We start from the raw sequence: 15,988 nt of genomic DNA on the forward strand, positions 1-15,988 counted from the left end.
GCAGCTCTCCCTAGCTGGTAGGCTCCCCACTCTCTTCCTGTCTTGCTCACCCCTCAGTGCTGTTTGGGGCTAGCCCCGGGCTGGGTGCTGAAACCAGCAGTGAGTAAACAGACCCTATCTGGCGTTCGTGGAGCCACCATCAACCAAATGATCACACCGGTTCCAACTACTAACTGTGATAATAAAGACGTCACTTGTACTGGTGAGTACAAGAGGTGCGGAGATCATCAGGTGAGACCTGGTATAAACGGGGGTCAGGGAGGCTTCTGGGGATGTGAGGGGATGTGACATTTGTGCTGAGATTTGATGAGGATGAGAAGTTCATCAGAGAGGCAGCAAGTGCAAAGGCCCCAGGGCGGGAGGAAGGGGCATCTTAAGGAGCAGAAAGGGGCCCTTGGTAACTGCACGCAGGCAGCCAGAGGAAAACTAGCACAAGTGAGTCTGCAGACGTGTGGAGGGTTTGGGACCGGGCTGGGCAGTGGGGGGTGAGCCATGAAAATGGACCAGTGCAGCATGGAAGCCCAGCGGCCGACCTTGAGCTAGAGTGAGGGCTCCCGGTGGAGCTGTTGGCCGACAGGGGCTCTGGATGCGTGCTGGCCAGCGTGCCTCAGCATTTGGGACTGGGACTGCCCCACCTGGTAACGGGGCCATGGTGTTCACCTTAGCCTGCAGTGGTACTCGAGCTCAGGGCTGTGATTTCCATCCCTTCTTGGGACTGACTGGTGCTTTTTAAAAATACAGATAAGCTTCTGAAAAAGCTGATGTAACTTTGGCCACAGTCCACAGGAGAGCAGCCCCAAGAATTGTGGGTTTCCACCCTCTGTCATCAATAGCAAGGGCAGAAAAACAGCCAGACTCCCAGCGTCTCTGCGACTGGCCTGTCGATTCCCGTCAAAAACAACTTTGTTTTGTTTTATTGGTATTTGGAGATCGTAAATCTCTGAGAAGAGTACATTCCCCACGCGTGAAAGCCATCTGCCATCAGAGGAGCGGGCCAAAGATCTCGTTGGGAGCTGAGGTCAGAGCATCCGACTTGACATCACTTTTAGGAAACCCATTCTCTGGCTTGGTTTGATCAGAAGCAAATGCCCACGCCAGTGAGGACACCACCCACCACTTTGTAACTTAATACCCTGGCCCTGAGGGCTTTTGTCCTCTAGCCTGTGGCGGGCTTCACTAATCCTATCCCCAGGAGGTTGGGGGTGGGGGTGCAGGGGAGACTAGACTGGTCCTAGACAGACCCCCAGGTGAGGGAAGGAGAACAGGGATCCGCCTTCTCTCCATTTCCTTCTCCCAGCAGAATTCCAAAGCAGAGGAGGTGGCCCCTGAGGGCAGAGGGCAGGGAAGACCCCCTTCTCTGAAAAAAATATTCCCTCCTCCCTATTGGGTCCTTGTTATAAAAGGCTGGTCTCCCAGGGGTAACACATCACCCCAGTGCCCTGAGCTATTTGATCATGGACTTGCTCTGATCTCCTCCCAGCCGAGTGATTTAGGGCAAATTATTTAACCTCCTAGAGGTAGGATAATACCTATCTCACAGGGCTGGTGTAAGATCTAACTAATTAATGTAAAATCGATGGTTAGATGCCTAGAACCAATCATGCCCGGAACATCTCAGTGCTCAGGAAATATCCTTTTCTTTCCCCTTTTCCTCATGGAGGGGAGAGGGCATCCCAGCCCAACGTGGCGCCTGGTTCCCAGCCATCCAGTCAGTCGATACCTATGACCGGGCACCAAGGGCTAAGGAGAAGCTGAGGGTACAGCAGTGTTTCGTGCCACTTAGAGAACATAGGAATATTACGGTCTATCAGCCGCATGACGAGAAACAGATAAATATGTAATATGTTTGTGATAAGTGCTGTCAGGAAAAATGGAGGAGAAGGGGGACGGAAAGTGACGGGATGGCCCGGTGGTGGGTAAGATGGCACTGAGACAGACACCTGGATGACTTGAGGGGTGAGCTGTGCAGCTGACCGGGGAGGAGTGTTCCAGGCAGAGGGAACAGCCAGGGCAAAGGCACTGAGCAGAGGGCGGTCTGAGGCATCATTAGGACCGACCAGTGGGGAAAGCGTGGCTGGAACAGATGGATGGAGGAGGGAGGACAGGAAATGAGCAGAAAGAACAGCATGAGGGGCGGCTGGGTGGTGCAGTCGGTTGGGCATCTGAATTCCGCTCAGGTCATGTTCTCGCCATTCATGAGTTCAAGCCCCCAATCAGGCTCTGTGCTGACAGCTCGGAGCCTGGAGCTGCTTCAGATTCTGTGTCTCCCTCTCTCTCTGCCCCTCCCCTGTTCATGCTCTGTCTCTGTCTCAAAAATAAGTAAACATTAAAAAAAAATTTTATAAAAAGAAAGAACAGCACGGGGGTGGGGAGGGCATGGTCACACAGGGCCTTGCAGGTAAGGAGTCTGGCTGTGACTGAGTGGGGTGGGAACCCAGTGGAGGGTATGGGGCTGAGGAGTAACAGGATCTGACAGATCTTGGAGGGACCCCCTGGCCATGTTCACACAAGAAGCACTGGCAGTGGGAGGACCTCAAAGACACAATTTATGGCCTCATCTTCCCTGGCCCTCACCCTCCTGTAGGCCTGGAAATGGTGGGAGGGTCCTGAAGGCCAGAATGTGCCTTCCCCTTCTTCAGGGTCACCTCCTCCTGCTGAGGTCAGATACAGCAAGAGGACCAGGGACACCATGGGGTGTCTCCAGGGGGCGCCAGGGAGCCAGACAAAGTGTTGCACACCATCAGGGATGTGGCCTGTGCCTGTAAATGTGCGTGTGTGTGCACACAGGCCTGTGCGTGTGCACACAAGCATGTGTGCGCGCGTGTACTGCGTGTGCACATGTATATGTGTGTGCGTGTGTGTGTGCGTGTGTGTATGTGTGTTCACTCCTGGAACGGATTTGGAGAGAGAGCGAGTTCCTTGTCTGCAAACCCCGCTTCTTCGACCCCTCGCTGCCCACCTCCCAGCCCTGCATAGGTGACACTATCGTCCCTTTCTCTTCCAGGACATGCCCTTACTGGCCAAGAACCAGGGTCCTTGGTTCCTCCCCCTGGGCTCACCTGACCAGGGTCCCCTTTCCTGAGGCTGCCTGCTGCTAACCAGGCTGATAAGTCTGTTCAGAGTCTGGGCCTGGTAAATAAGGCGCTAATGACTTAAGTACGTCTCCCAGCCCCACTCTGGGCCATGACACTAAATTCCTGTGGCAGATTAGGAATATGAGGACAGCTACATAGCAGCTTGCTGCCACTGTCCTCTCCTGTTTCCATGGCAGGATCCATCCCGCTCATTGATCACACTAGTCTTGCCCACTGAGCACAGACTTGACCTCAGAATCTCTCTTAACACAGTGCTCCAGGCAGCACTAATAACCAATTGACATAGACAAGGGAGATAACATATATCTAATATCCCGACTCCAAGGAGTTCCAGTTTTCCCTCCGGGACTCTAATTCAATGACTGTAATGATGAAACTTTTGGCCACTGCATCCATTCGCAGAGCAAAAAAGAAAGTGTGGAAGAAACGACTTGTTCTTTTACAATAGGTCTTGTTCAAGTAGGTGCCCCTGAGTGTCCCCCTCAAATACTCAGCCCGGGGATCCAGTGTCCATGGGCAGGACAGTGGGACACTCAAGGTACCAGCCTCACATTCAGAGTCCCTGTCCCGCAGGCTACCCTTTGCTACCCACGTCACAGGGCTGTCATAGAGGTCAAATGGGTAACATATATGTAAAAGTTCTTTGAAATACATAAACGTGTATTTCACGCCCTACACATACGTGAAAGGGGGGGGGACAGTGATATTCTGTCTATTCTATTCTATTCTATTCTATTCTATTCTATTCTATTCTACTGATTGTATTTCACTGATCTGAAAATTTGGGCTGATGGTAGGATCCCACCCCTCAAGTCCCATGGGTCCCAAGTTTGGTGTTCCTACTACTAATGATGGGTAAGGAGGCCAGACATGCCCTGAAAATGCCTCGTGGAGTGAAGGAGTCAAAGAGCAGGCATCTCAGGTCCTAGTTCCTGCTGCTACCACTGACCCCCTGTGCACCCTTGGACAAGCCTCGTAACCACTTTGGCACTGGATCCCCCTTTGCCAAATGTGGATGATGCTTGTTCATTCTCCCAAGGTCCTGTGAGATGCTTGTTCATCTCCCAAGGCAGATGTGAAGAGACTCAGGAACCAAGCTGCCATGCAGATGTGAGTTGTTGTTTCTTGTGATTTGGCACAAGAATGCCAAAGGCTCAACACCAAGGCTGTCTGGCAGGTGGAATTGGTTCATTGACACGTGACCTAACGAAACAAGGAAAACCTTAGAGGCCAGGGTGAAAGCGTTACGAGACTGTTTCTCTGCTTTGCATCAACTGCCCCAGCCCAGCAGTGACCCCCAACCGAAGTCAGGCAGAGCTTTGCAAATCAGTTCAGAAGGTGGTGGTGAGCCAGTAGAGCTGGAGTCATGGCCACTAGGAACCAAGGCTTGGCGGGGGACAGGTGGGAAGGCAGTTCCTTGACTCTTTAGCAGGCAGAGATGAGAGGGAGGAAGAGAGGGAGGAGCAGGAGGGACAGGAGGAGGAGAAAGAATAGAAAAGAGAGAACGAAATGGAAGAAGAAACCAGCAGAAGCTAGAAGGAGTGGAGTTGGAGGTAGGGATAGTGGAGGAGGAAAGGAGCTATCTTCTCCCCACCCCTACCATGAGACTGGCATTCTCAGAAGGAGGGACCAGGTCTTCCCAGTCAGACCTGGTGTACTTGAGAGTAGGTTTTATGCCTCCCCTATCAGATTATGGCTCTTGCAGGGCAGGGGGTGCGCCTCTCCTACCTCTCCTATCAGACTGTGGGCTCCCCAAAGCAGGGGCTACATTAACCACCTCATATGGCGGCTCCCCAAGGACAGGGGACCATACTCCTCCCACAGCCAAGACCTGCCAGTGGGGACCGTCAACCAACTGGGGCCCAGACCTCTTCCTGCCTGACTATCCTCTTCTCCCCACCCCAGGGTTCACGGGCACCTTCAACATGGACACCAGGAAGCCTCGAATCATCGCTGGCTCCAGGGCCGCCTTCTTCGGTTACACAGTGCAGCAGCATGACATCAGTGGCAATAAGTGGTGAGTGAGGGGCGCCTGGGTGGCTCAGTTGGTTAAGCGTCCAACTCTTGATTTTTGCTCAGGTCATGATCTCACACTTCGTGAGACTGAGCCCCGCATCAGGCTCTGCACTCAGCGGAGATTCTCTCCCTCCCTCTGTCTCTGCCCCTCCTCCATTTGTGCATGATCTCTCTTTCTTTCTGTCAAAAAGAAAAGAAAAGAAAAGAAGTGGTGAGTGAGAGCTGTCACCCCACCCAGCCCCGGACCCCCCCACACCCAGCCCCTCCATTGGCTGCCCACAGTGGCCCTCATGTGTAGACACCTTCACGCCCAGTGACTTGACTTCTTGTCCTGGCTTCATATCGTCTGCCCTTGACTATGAAACCTCGAGCATTCCACATCAGGCCCTCCATCTTCTCATCTGAGAAATGGGAATGAAAATAGCACAGGTGGCACGTTATGTGATAGCATAGGTAGCAGGCATCCAGAACCAATAGTTACCCCTTCCCGTCTGCTCTCAGGGCCTCAGTGTCTCATCAGTGGGGTAGTGCCTCTGATCCTGGCTGCTTGGAGAGGTGTTGGGGGGTGTCTCTGAGGATGGGTGTGTGTACTCACAAGCTAAACCACAGGCGAAGGTGGGGCAGAGGAAAGCGAGAGTGAGACAGGGTCGGGGGAGAGGGCCAGGAACGCCTCTGGGGGCAGGGACAATCAAGAGGGGGGAAGGGTCTGCCTCTGACTTTTAAAAATAACTTTATTGGCTTATATTTTACATATCATAAAGCACTCTTTTCAAGTGTACAGGTCAATGTTTTTTTTTTTTTCCCCAAGTCAATGATTTTTTTTTTTTTTAAACAAATTTACTAAGTTATGCAGCCATTGCTATAAATCAGTCTTGGAACGTTTTCAGCACCCCAGTAAGATCTGCCCCACACATGTACTATTAATCGCCATTCTTCTCCCTCTGCTTGGGTTTTAGCTGCCAGAAGGCAAGGCCCTCCTTCCCGAAATGGAAGAGGCTGGGCCTCTCTTGGCCCTCTTAGATACCCTTGACGAGTCAAGGGACCACACAAACAGTGACGATAAACGTTCTACCCTGCTCTCTTCCCAGTGTTGCCTCTGCCTACCCTCCCCAACCTCTTCTCCTTCCACTTTCTCCACTCCTTTCTTGTAGTCAACACTCTAGCCAAACTGAATTTTTTTCTGTTTTTCCAGTTCTTCCTCTAGACCTTCTTTGCACATGCTATTCCCTCCCTCAGTGATGTCGTCTCCTACCTTCCCCCCTCACCTTACCCCACCATGCTGATCTGGCTAATCCTCTCATATTTTTTTAAAGGAGCATCTTATTGTCTTTCTTTTAAGGTATAACTAGACACAATAAAATGTAGACATCTCCACTGTACAGCTCAGTGAAATTTTACCTATGTATAGGCCCATGTCATCACCTTCCAGAACATGATCCAGAACATTTCCAGCCCCTCAGAAAGCTCCCGTGTGACCCCTGTCACACAGGAGTGGCAGTCAGTGCCCCTCCAAGTAATCCCTATTTTGACCACTGTCACCAGATTTCTTTTGCCTGGTTTTGCACTTCATATAGATGGTATCATACTGTAAGTACTCATTTATACCTGACCTGTTTTACTCAACATTATGTCTTTGGGGTTTAATATATCGCGGAATGTATTATACTTCGTGCTCCTTCACTGGTGTAATATTCCACTGCAGAGTGTGTTTATTCACTTAATTATTGATGGATATTTGGGTTGTTTCCATTTTTTGGCTAATTTGAGTGGAGATGCTATTAACATTCTCATATATGTCTTTTGGTGGATGTCTGCTCTCATTTTTATTGGGTGTATACTCAGGAGGAGAATGGCTGAGTTAAAGGGTAGGTAATGTAGCTTTAGTATGATCTGCCAAGCACTTTTTTCCAAAATGATTTGCCAATTTCAACTTTTCTTTAGTAATGTAATGGAGTTTCCATCGCTCCATATTTTCACTAACACTTGGTATTATCAGTCTTTTTGATTTTAGCTATTCCGGTGGTATCTCCTTGTGAGTTAAACTTGGGTTACTATAGCGACTAATGCTGTTGAGTAATTTTGTGTAAATGTACTGGCCTTTTGGTATCCCGTTTTGTGAAGTGTCTGATTTGTGACTTTTGCCCATTTGAAAAATTGTGTTGTGTTTCTTTTCCTTATCATCTTATAGAATTTTAAAAAACATATTCCGTATACAAATCCTTTGTCAGAGAAAAGCATTGCAAAGAACTCCTAGTCTGTGATATGCTTTTTCATTCTCTTAATGGTATCTTTCAAGGAACAGAAGTTCTTAACTTTAATAAAGTTTAACTTGTAAAACGTCTTATGGTTAGTGTTTCTTGTACATCCTGTTTAAGAAAACTAATAGTGCTTCTCTCAATAGTGCTTTCAAGTTTTCAGTGTAAAATTCTTGTGTCTTTTACGACATTAACTCCTAGGTATTTGCTATTTTATGCTAATTAAAGTGGAATGTTATTTCATTTTCTAATCTTTTTTTTTTTTTTTTTTTTTGGTAGTATAGGAAAAGACAGTCAGGGTGCCTGGATGGCTCAGTTGGTTGGGTGTCTGACTCTTGATTTTGGCTCAGGTTGTGGTCCTGGGATTGTGGGATTGAGCCCCACATCAGCCTCTGCATTGAGTGTGGAGCCTGCTTGGGATTCTCTCTCTCTCTCTCTCTCTCTCTCTCTCTCTCTCTCTCTTCCTCTGCCCCTTTCCCCTGCTCGCACACACTCTCTCTCTAAAACAAAATGTAAAAAAATAAAAATATGGTTGGTTTTGTATCCTTACATTATATCCAGCAATATTATGAAATTAACTTATTATTTCTAATAGTTTGATACTATTCTTCTGAATTTCCTGTGCATACAATCAGATCACTTGAAATAATTACAGTTTTATTTCTTGTTTTCCAGTCTTTGTAGCTTTTATTTATTTAAATTGCCTAATTGCAATGGTCAGGACCTTCAGTACAAAGTTGAATAGAAATTGTGACATTGAACACACTTTTCTTATTTCCTTTATAAGAGGGAAAACTTACAGTATTTCACAATTAAATAAGATTTTGACTATAGCTTATTCATTTGTTATAGATACCTTCAGATTAAGGAAGTTTTTTTTTCCTATTCCTAGTTTTCTGAGGTTGTGTGTGTGTATGTGTATGTGTGAGTAAGTGTTGAATTTTATCAGGTGCTTTTTCTGCAAAGACTGCAGTGTTATATGGTTCTTCTCCTTTATTTTGTTAATATGGTTAACTATACTCATTGATTTTTCTAAAAAATTTTTTCCATTGATATATTCTCAGGAATTCTGTTTCTATGTACATGAGGCATACTGTGTAGCTAAATGCATCCGATATATTCTTAATTACAGATATTTTATTTTGCAGCTCCTGAATTTCAATTTGATTCTTTTTTATAGATTCTAATTCTATTAAAATAATGTTTCTCCCATTTGTTGATTTTTTAGTCTTTTTTTTTTTTACATACTAATCATAGTTATTTTGAAGTCCTTGGCTAACTCCAATATCTGGATCATCTCTGGGTCTGCTTCTAATGACTATTTATCTTATGATTATCAGTTGATTATCCTGATTCTTTGCCTGTTTAGTAATTTTTTATTTTAGTCTATGTTGGACATTGTGAATGTTACACAGTAGAGACTATAGATTATGCTACCTTCTTTAAAAGAATTATACATTTTCAGGGCACCTAGGTGGCTCAGTTTGTTAAGCATCCAACTCTTGGTTTTGGCTCAGGTCATGATCTCACAGTTCATGGGTTCAAGCTCTGTATCGGGCTCTGCATTGGCAGCATGGAGCCTGCTTGGGATTCTCTCTCTGTCTCTCTCTGCCCATTCCATGCTTGCTCTCTCTTTCTCTTTCTCTCAAAATAAATAAATAAACATTGTAAAATAAAATAAAATAGGATAAAATAAAATAAAATAAAATAAAATAAAATAAAGAACTATATATTTTGTTCTGAGAGGCAATTAAAATACTGATGAAATCACCTAGATCTTACCATGGCTTTGTTTGGGCCTTGGTTAGGGCAGCTATCATCTAGTTTTGTCCTTCCTCTTAGGGTGTAGCCTTAATTCCTAAGGCATGGATTTTCTGGGATCTCCCCCACAATAGTCATCAAAGTTTTTCCATTCAGATCAGGCATGAACCCCAACATCTCCCAGGCATCAGACAGCCTCTAAAAACTCTTCCCCACCAGCAGATGTTCTAGAGTCTCACAGGATGCATACGCAGCTTAGGAGTCAGCCAAGGATCCTGAGGGAAAATGTTAGCAGAGTTTGGGGGGCTCTTTTTCTGTGGTTGTCTCCCTTCTGCCTGCCCCTACCAAATCCTAGTTTCAGCCCCAGCCTCAATCACTGTTTCCTCCACTCAGCACGGCTGCTGCTCTCTGGATTTTATTTCCCTGTGCCCAAATAAGGAAAGCTCCCTCATGTAGAGAGCCAGGGTGAATGTGGATTTAGCTCCTCTGCTTGCCTTTTCTGAGTACTGAGCTCTGCATTGATTGCTACCCAGTGCCTGAAAATAGTTGTTCCGTGTGTTTTATCTGGCTTTCATAATTTGTTTATGGCTAGAATTGAAAGTCCACATTCTTTTATCAAATGAGATTTCACTTCCTCTGAGAAACCTTCTCTGACCATCCCTTCCCATCACCAGAGTAGTTGCCCCATAGAATTCTGTATTTTGTTTTTCATAACTTTCATCAAACTGGATAGTGATTGCCTGTTTCATTGTCTTTCTTTCTGAAATGAGGGGTATAATCCCTGGCAATTAGTAGATGCTCAAAAGAACATATTTTGAAAGACTAAAATAATGATTTAAAACATTTTTTAATGTTTATTCATTTTTGAGAGACAGAGAGAGACAGAGCATGAGCAGAGGAGGGGTAGAGAGAAAGGGAGACATAGAATCTGAAGCAGGCTCCAGGCTCTGAACTGTCAGCACAGAGCTCGACGCGGGGCTCGAACTCACGGACCGCGAGATCATGACCTGAGCCGAAGTCAGACACTTAACCAACTGAGCCACCCAGGTGCCCCAAAATACTAAATTAATGATTTAAATCTCTCTCAACCAGCCCCAAAATAAGGTACATATTTTGTATGTGCTATGAAGGGTTAAAGATTGAATGGAACTGGGGGTGCCTGGGTGACTCAATTGGTTAAGCACCTGAGTCTTGATTTCAGCTCAGGTCATGATCTCATGGTTTGTGAGTTTGAGCCCCGTGTCGGGCTCTGCACTGACAGTGTAGATCCTGCTTGGGATTCTGTCTCTCCTCTCTCTCCGCCCCTACCCCTGCTGGTGTTCTCTCTCTCTCCCCCTCTCTCTCTCAAAACAAATAACCATTAAAAAAAAAAAAAAAAGATTAAATGGAACTGGCTTTGGCAAGATTGAATTTGTTTTGACTACTATTTGTTTATTAAGCTTCTGTTAATAAACGTTACTAGTTTCTGCAAAATATTAGTGCGAGTAAGGCATGGTTTCACTCACAAATAACTCACAGACCATTTGAGGAGGCGGCACTAATATCCTTGAAATAATTAAAAAACAATACAAGACAAAATATGAGCTGCTGTTAATTATGTTCATCTTTGTAAGGCCACTTTCTCCATGCGGCTTTCTGGATCCTTCTCCTGGCCTAAAATGGCCTTACCTTTCCTAAACCCTCTCTCTGATGGCATATATCACTTCCTACCTTGTGTTGGAGTCACTTAGGCCCACGGTGCATCCCCCCTACTGGACACCGTCTTTGTTTCCCTGTGTCTAAGAGCAGCCCACACAGCATCTTCCTCATAGAAGAAACTCAGCCCGAGTTTGAAAGGAGAAATCCCTGTGCCTGGGGTCTCTGGGAGGCCTTCATAGAAGAGGGGCATCTGAGTGGAGTCTTGGAGGTTGAGCCTAGAGGAGCAGAAAGGTCTGATAGGATCAACTCCTGGTCACTTTTGCTGATCTGAGCACATCGTGGGAGAGGGCTGGTACTACACTGTAGCCATGTGTCCTGGGTTTGTTTTCTGTCACAGCTGGGTTGGGAGAGACAGAGAGGCCCTGGAACCCCAGGGAGCTGCACCTCATGCAGAACGGACAGGAGCACACAGGGCCTTTCAGGAACCTGTCCCCACTGCAGGGACACCCGTTTATCCAACTTGGATGCTTGCCTTTCGCTTCCCCCCCGGCCCCCATTTTTCCTGCCCTGTAGGGCAGCATCCCAAGAGCTGTGCTCAGACACAAGACTCTGTGGATGTTGATCATAGGAAAAGAGGTTGATGCCAGTGTCATTTGGGGGACACTGGCTGGAAATTATGCACGGGGATGGCTCCAGTGGTGCGTGTTGATTCAACTCCATGCCAGCAGGCAGCTCAGAGGGAGGGCAGATGCAACGGCTTGCTGTCCAAAGACCGTCTCTCGGAGGAAGACCTTGGGAGAAGCTCTCTCGGCCTCCCTGCGCCTCTGTTTGCTTGTGTCTAGAATGGATATGAACTTACCGATCTCAGGGTGTTAGGCAAGATCAGAAAATACCCCAAACGTGAATGTGTACAGCAGGCAGTGGGGACTGAGCGGCTTGCAGCGAGCAAGCAGCCAACCCTGAAATGGGGCCTCTGGACGCTTGGTCGAGAGTCTTCCTCTGACAGTCTGCCTCCTGGGTATGGACCTGGCTCCCAGCCCTTAAGGCAGGGCTGGCACACCTGGGTCGGCATCTCCTGGGCCTGCAATGAGGCCAGGGAGTGTGTGTTTTAAAGAGCTCCCCAGGAGACTCTCGCAGGGGGACCCGTGAGGATCACCATCTCCCCTGTGGGTGGGGAGATGTGAGTAGGGGACCACATCACTCCCCAGTGCCTGCCCAGAAATCCAGGTCCCAGCACCACTGCAGAGAAGGACCCACCAGCTATCTTCCACCACAGGCGCCAAGGAGGCCTGGCCCCCATTTACCAGGCTGTGGGCCTCCTCGAACGTCAAGGGCACCAGGGCCTGGTGTAATCAGCTGCAGGATGAAGGGGAACAGACCTGGTGGGGATGTCACTTGATTTCCTTAACCCTTCCCCTTCTGCCCATTGCGCCCCAACTCCAGACTCAAGCTAGGCAAAGCCTTGAACAGTTTGCCACGTGTCTTGGTTTCAGCAGCAAAAACGACACTCACAGGCACACAAAAAGGAAAAGAGCAAACAAATTCCTCTTGTGCTAAGTATTCTCTGCCCCTGCTTTTAAAACCCTTGTGTATTTTCAGAGAAATTTAATCCATGTGACTCTAATGCATGTACATTGAAGTCATTAAGTCAGTTGATTTTTTTCAGACCATTTGATGTCCCAGAAGCTCCGGTGTAGGGTTTGCAGAGGGCCTCTCCATGCCTTTGGTCCCCCCGGAGCAGGAAGCCTCCTGGTGGTAGGAAAAAAAGCAGAGCTGGGCCCCACAAGTTTCCAATTTGTCATTGAAGCTGTCACCCCTGGAGAGAGAAGCGCCAGCTCTCAGCAAGGCGGAGCATGTCGCTCTCTCCCCTTGAGGGCACTGGGGAGCAGGAGCCAGACAGCCCTGGTGGGCTCCACAAAGGGAGCCCTTTGGAACTCAGTGGGATTCAAGAACAAGAGGGCCTGGTGAGGTCCCTGGGGTGCAGGTTCAGGGATGTGAGCCACATGGAAGAGAGGTAGGCTTTGTCCTCATCTTCCAGGGGAGGCAACTGAGACTGAAGAGAGAGGACACGGTAAATGCCCGAGCCAGGTCTGGGGCCCAGGTCTCATTAGCCCCAGAGGAGCCCAGAACAGAAGCAGCCCCACCAGCTGGAAACCCACAGTCTCCGTCGGTGGTGTCTCTCCCCACTGGCCGTGCTGCTGGCCCCATGGGAACTGAGGCAGTGGTGTCCCCCAGGACCCAACTCTAGCAGAGTCACATAAATGTGCCGTGCCCAGCCAGGAAGAGAGGGTGTATGCTCATAGAACCCCAACCAATACCCAATGATCAATAAATACCAAGAGAGGGCACACAGAAAAGATCAGGGGAATTCATGTGAGGGAGAAATTTCTAATTCAGGAGGCGGAAGGAATCGGGGGAGGCTATGGAGGAGGGGGCTTCCAGATGGGTAGGATTTCCATGGGCAGAATGGATGTGGGTAAGAAAAATATAACAGATGGAGGGAACAGCATGGGTGATTGTGCAGAGGAGAAAAAAAAAAAGAGGCCATGTTTAGAGAAAGGATGCCATCCCATGTGGCTGGAGGAGAAGGTGCAGAGCAGTGAGGCCAAAGACTGGGAGGGCGAGGACAATGCCCTAGAGACTCCTAGACACCAGAGCAAGGCGACTGTATCTGGGAGGCAATGGGGAGCCATTGGAAGTTTCAGAGCAGGAGAGCGGTCCACCCGAGGTATAATTTTCAGGGTGCTCAGTTTGGCTACTATGTGAGGGTGGAACCGAGGGAGGAGAGCCTAGAGGTGAGGAGGCTGGTGGGGAGGCGATGGAAGTCTAGGTTAAGGGGAAGGTCTAAGGGCTGGGGCTTGAGGAAGGGGCGGACCTTATGAGTGTCAGTAGTTCATTCATTCATCCTTGAGAACCTGGTGCTAGATCCTGGGAATTCAATGGTGAACAAAACTAGAGTCCCAACCCTGATGGAGCCCTTCTTCTAGCGGGGGAAGACACATTGTCAGTTTCCCCATCATCTGTCAGATGGTGATCCGTGCAATGGAGAAGCATTAGGCAGGGTAAGGGGGCTTACGAGTTGGGGGAAGTGCTGTCGCCTTATGCTGGCCACCAAGAGAGGCCTCAATGCTAGGGTGACAGCAGTCAGAGACCGGAAGGAAAGGGAGAATCTGAGACAATCATGGATACTTGAAAAAAAAAAAAAAAGTGTTCCAGGCAGAGAGGATGGCAAGTGTAAAGGCCCTGAGGTAGGAAGATGCTCAGCATGTTCAAGGAACCATGAGTGTGGCTGGAGTAGAGCGAGCTAAGGCAAGAAGAGAAGGCAGCAGATGAAACAGGTTGAAGGATGGCTGGGGGCATATCTGGCTGACTGGCAAGACAATGAAAAAACAGAAAAGCAAAACCCAGCAATAGGAGACAGACTTTGGGGAAACGTGTGAGCTAAGCTTTGGCCCCATTGGTCTGAGGTATCCAAGGGTCATCGGGGACAGGTGGCCGGCTGGCAGCAGGGGACAGAGACCTTCACCTTGGCGGGGAGATCAGGGCCCAGACTCAGATGTGCATTGGGAGAACTAGGTTCACAGAGGAGCGTTCAGAGAGAAGGAGGGGGCTGAGGAAAGAATCCTAGGATGCCCGTGGGTGGGAGTCGGGAGGAGGGAGAGAGAACCATCAGAGGCAAAGGGGAGATGGGGGTTCAGTGTCGCAGAGGGCAGAGGAGGGGAGAATTGCAAGACAGAGGGGGTGGTGCTCACACTCTGAAGCTTGTCCCCGAGAGCCTCTCCGAGAAGCTGCCGGGGACCCAGCCGGGGAGTTTGCAGCGCTGGGCAAACCTCTCCGGGGCCGGAGCCCTTGCGATGGACGGACAGAAACACTCAGGGTGCACACTTACACACACAGAGTACATCTAGAGGCTCTCAAGAGGACTCACTGCAACTTGTGTGAACCTCTAGAGCAAGTGGTCCTCACACCTCAGCGGGGGCACCAGAGTCCCCTGAGGGCCCCACATCCAGAGTTTCTGAGTCCGCAGGTCTGGGGTGGGACCTGAGAACTCACTTGTCTAGCAAGCTCCCAGGGGCTGCTGGGGCTGCTGGTCTGGGGACCACGCTCTGAGAACCACAGACCTAGAGATCTCTGTCCCCGGAATCTTAAGTTCATGGCAACAGGCAGAAGCAAAATGACCTGAACCGTGTGCGGGGAACCTGTGGGGAAATGGGGACTTTGAGAGCCCAGAGCCAGCTGGGGATGGGGCTGCAGGGGGAGGGGGGGCGGTTTGCGAAAACCTGCTCACACTTCATTATTGTCATCCCCCTAAGACTCCTCCTGTCTCCCTTAGCCCTTCTTCTGCCTTCTCCTACCTTTCCATTTTCTTTTTTCTTCTCTTTGCCCATTTCCTCTGCCTGGTTTCTGGATTTCCCATCCTGCTCCTTACTTTTCAGTGTTTCTTCCCCTCCACCCCTTCAGCCCTTCCTCCACTGCATCCCTTGTCTCCCCACACCCCACTTCCTCCTTGGCCCCTGCACTGGAGTCTCAGGTGGGGCCAAAGCCAGGGGAGACTGTCCTGTAGCCCCCCTTCCCAGCCCTCGCTCCTGTGCACAGCCACCAGTGTATTAGTCTCATCAGCCTGACTGTACCCTTGAGGGGAGGCACCCCGGCCCAACTCCCCGGCATCTGCCTACCTGGCCTGCTCCGATGCCTTCCAGCGCTACCTGGCCAGTGGTGCGCACCCATGGCTGGGGACGGAGGGGAGCTTCTGTGCAGACAGAGGAGCAAGGGGGAAGGGCCCTGGAGGCAGAGAGGAAACAGAGAGGGAATCCAGTAGATTAGGAGGACCCCCACAGAACCATGCTGGCGCCTCAGTCTCCAGGCAATTCTGGGGTGTCCTGGTGGGAAACAGCAACTTCCATTTGGGGAAAAGAAGCATCTTGAGTATAACTGTCATCACCCTCAGCAACAGAAGGACAGATTTGGTGTCTTGGTTCATCCAAAGTCCTAGACAGCCTCCCATCTCTTTGAGGGGGTCCCTGTGAATTCTTCTGCGATGACTGAACTCAGGGACTGTGTGGTCAGATGCTGAAAGGGCTGTGCCATTGTCCTGCATGTGGACACTGAGGTATTGGGGAGCGAGATGGAGGGCTGCATGCACACCCTGCCAGCACCTCCCTCATCCCAGGGCTACGTGCACACCCTGCGAGGACCACCACTTCCCCCCAAAAGCTTGGCAGC

At 49.3% G+C, this 15,988-nt stretch overlaps 1 protein-coding gene across 1 annotated transcript in view; it reads left to right on the top strand.

Annotated features, from left to right (window-relative positions):
• ITGA11 (integrin subunit alpha 11) overlaps positions 1-15,988 on the top strand; it is a 126,068-nt gene that overhangs the window by 29,652 nt on the left and 80,428 nt on the right. The window contains exon 2 of the mRNA XM_045449294.1: positions 5,001-5,112. Coding sequence (XP_045305250.1) covers positions 5,001-5,112 — 112 coding nt within the window. The remainder of the gene's footprint in view (positions 1-5,000; positions 5,113-15,988) is intronic.

Source organism: Leopardus geoffroyi, chromosome B3 (genome assembly GCF_018350155.1).
Source record: "Leopardus geoffroyi isolate Oge1 chromosome B3, O.geoffroyi_Oge1_pat1.0, whole genome shotgun sequence".
NCBI classification, from domain to species: domain Eukaryota; kingdom Metazoa; phylum Chordata; class Mammalia; order Carnivora; family Felidae; genus Leopardus; species Leopardus geoffroyi.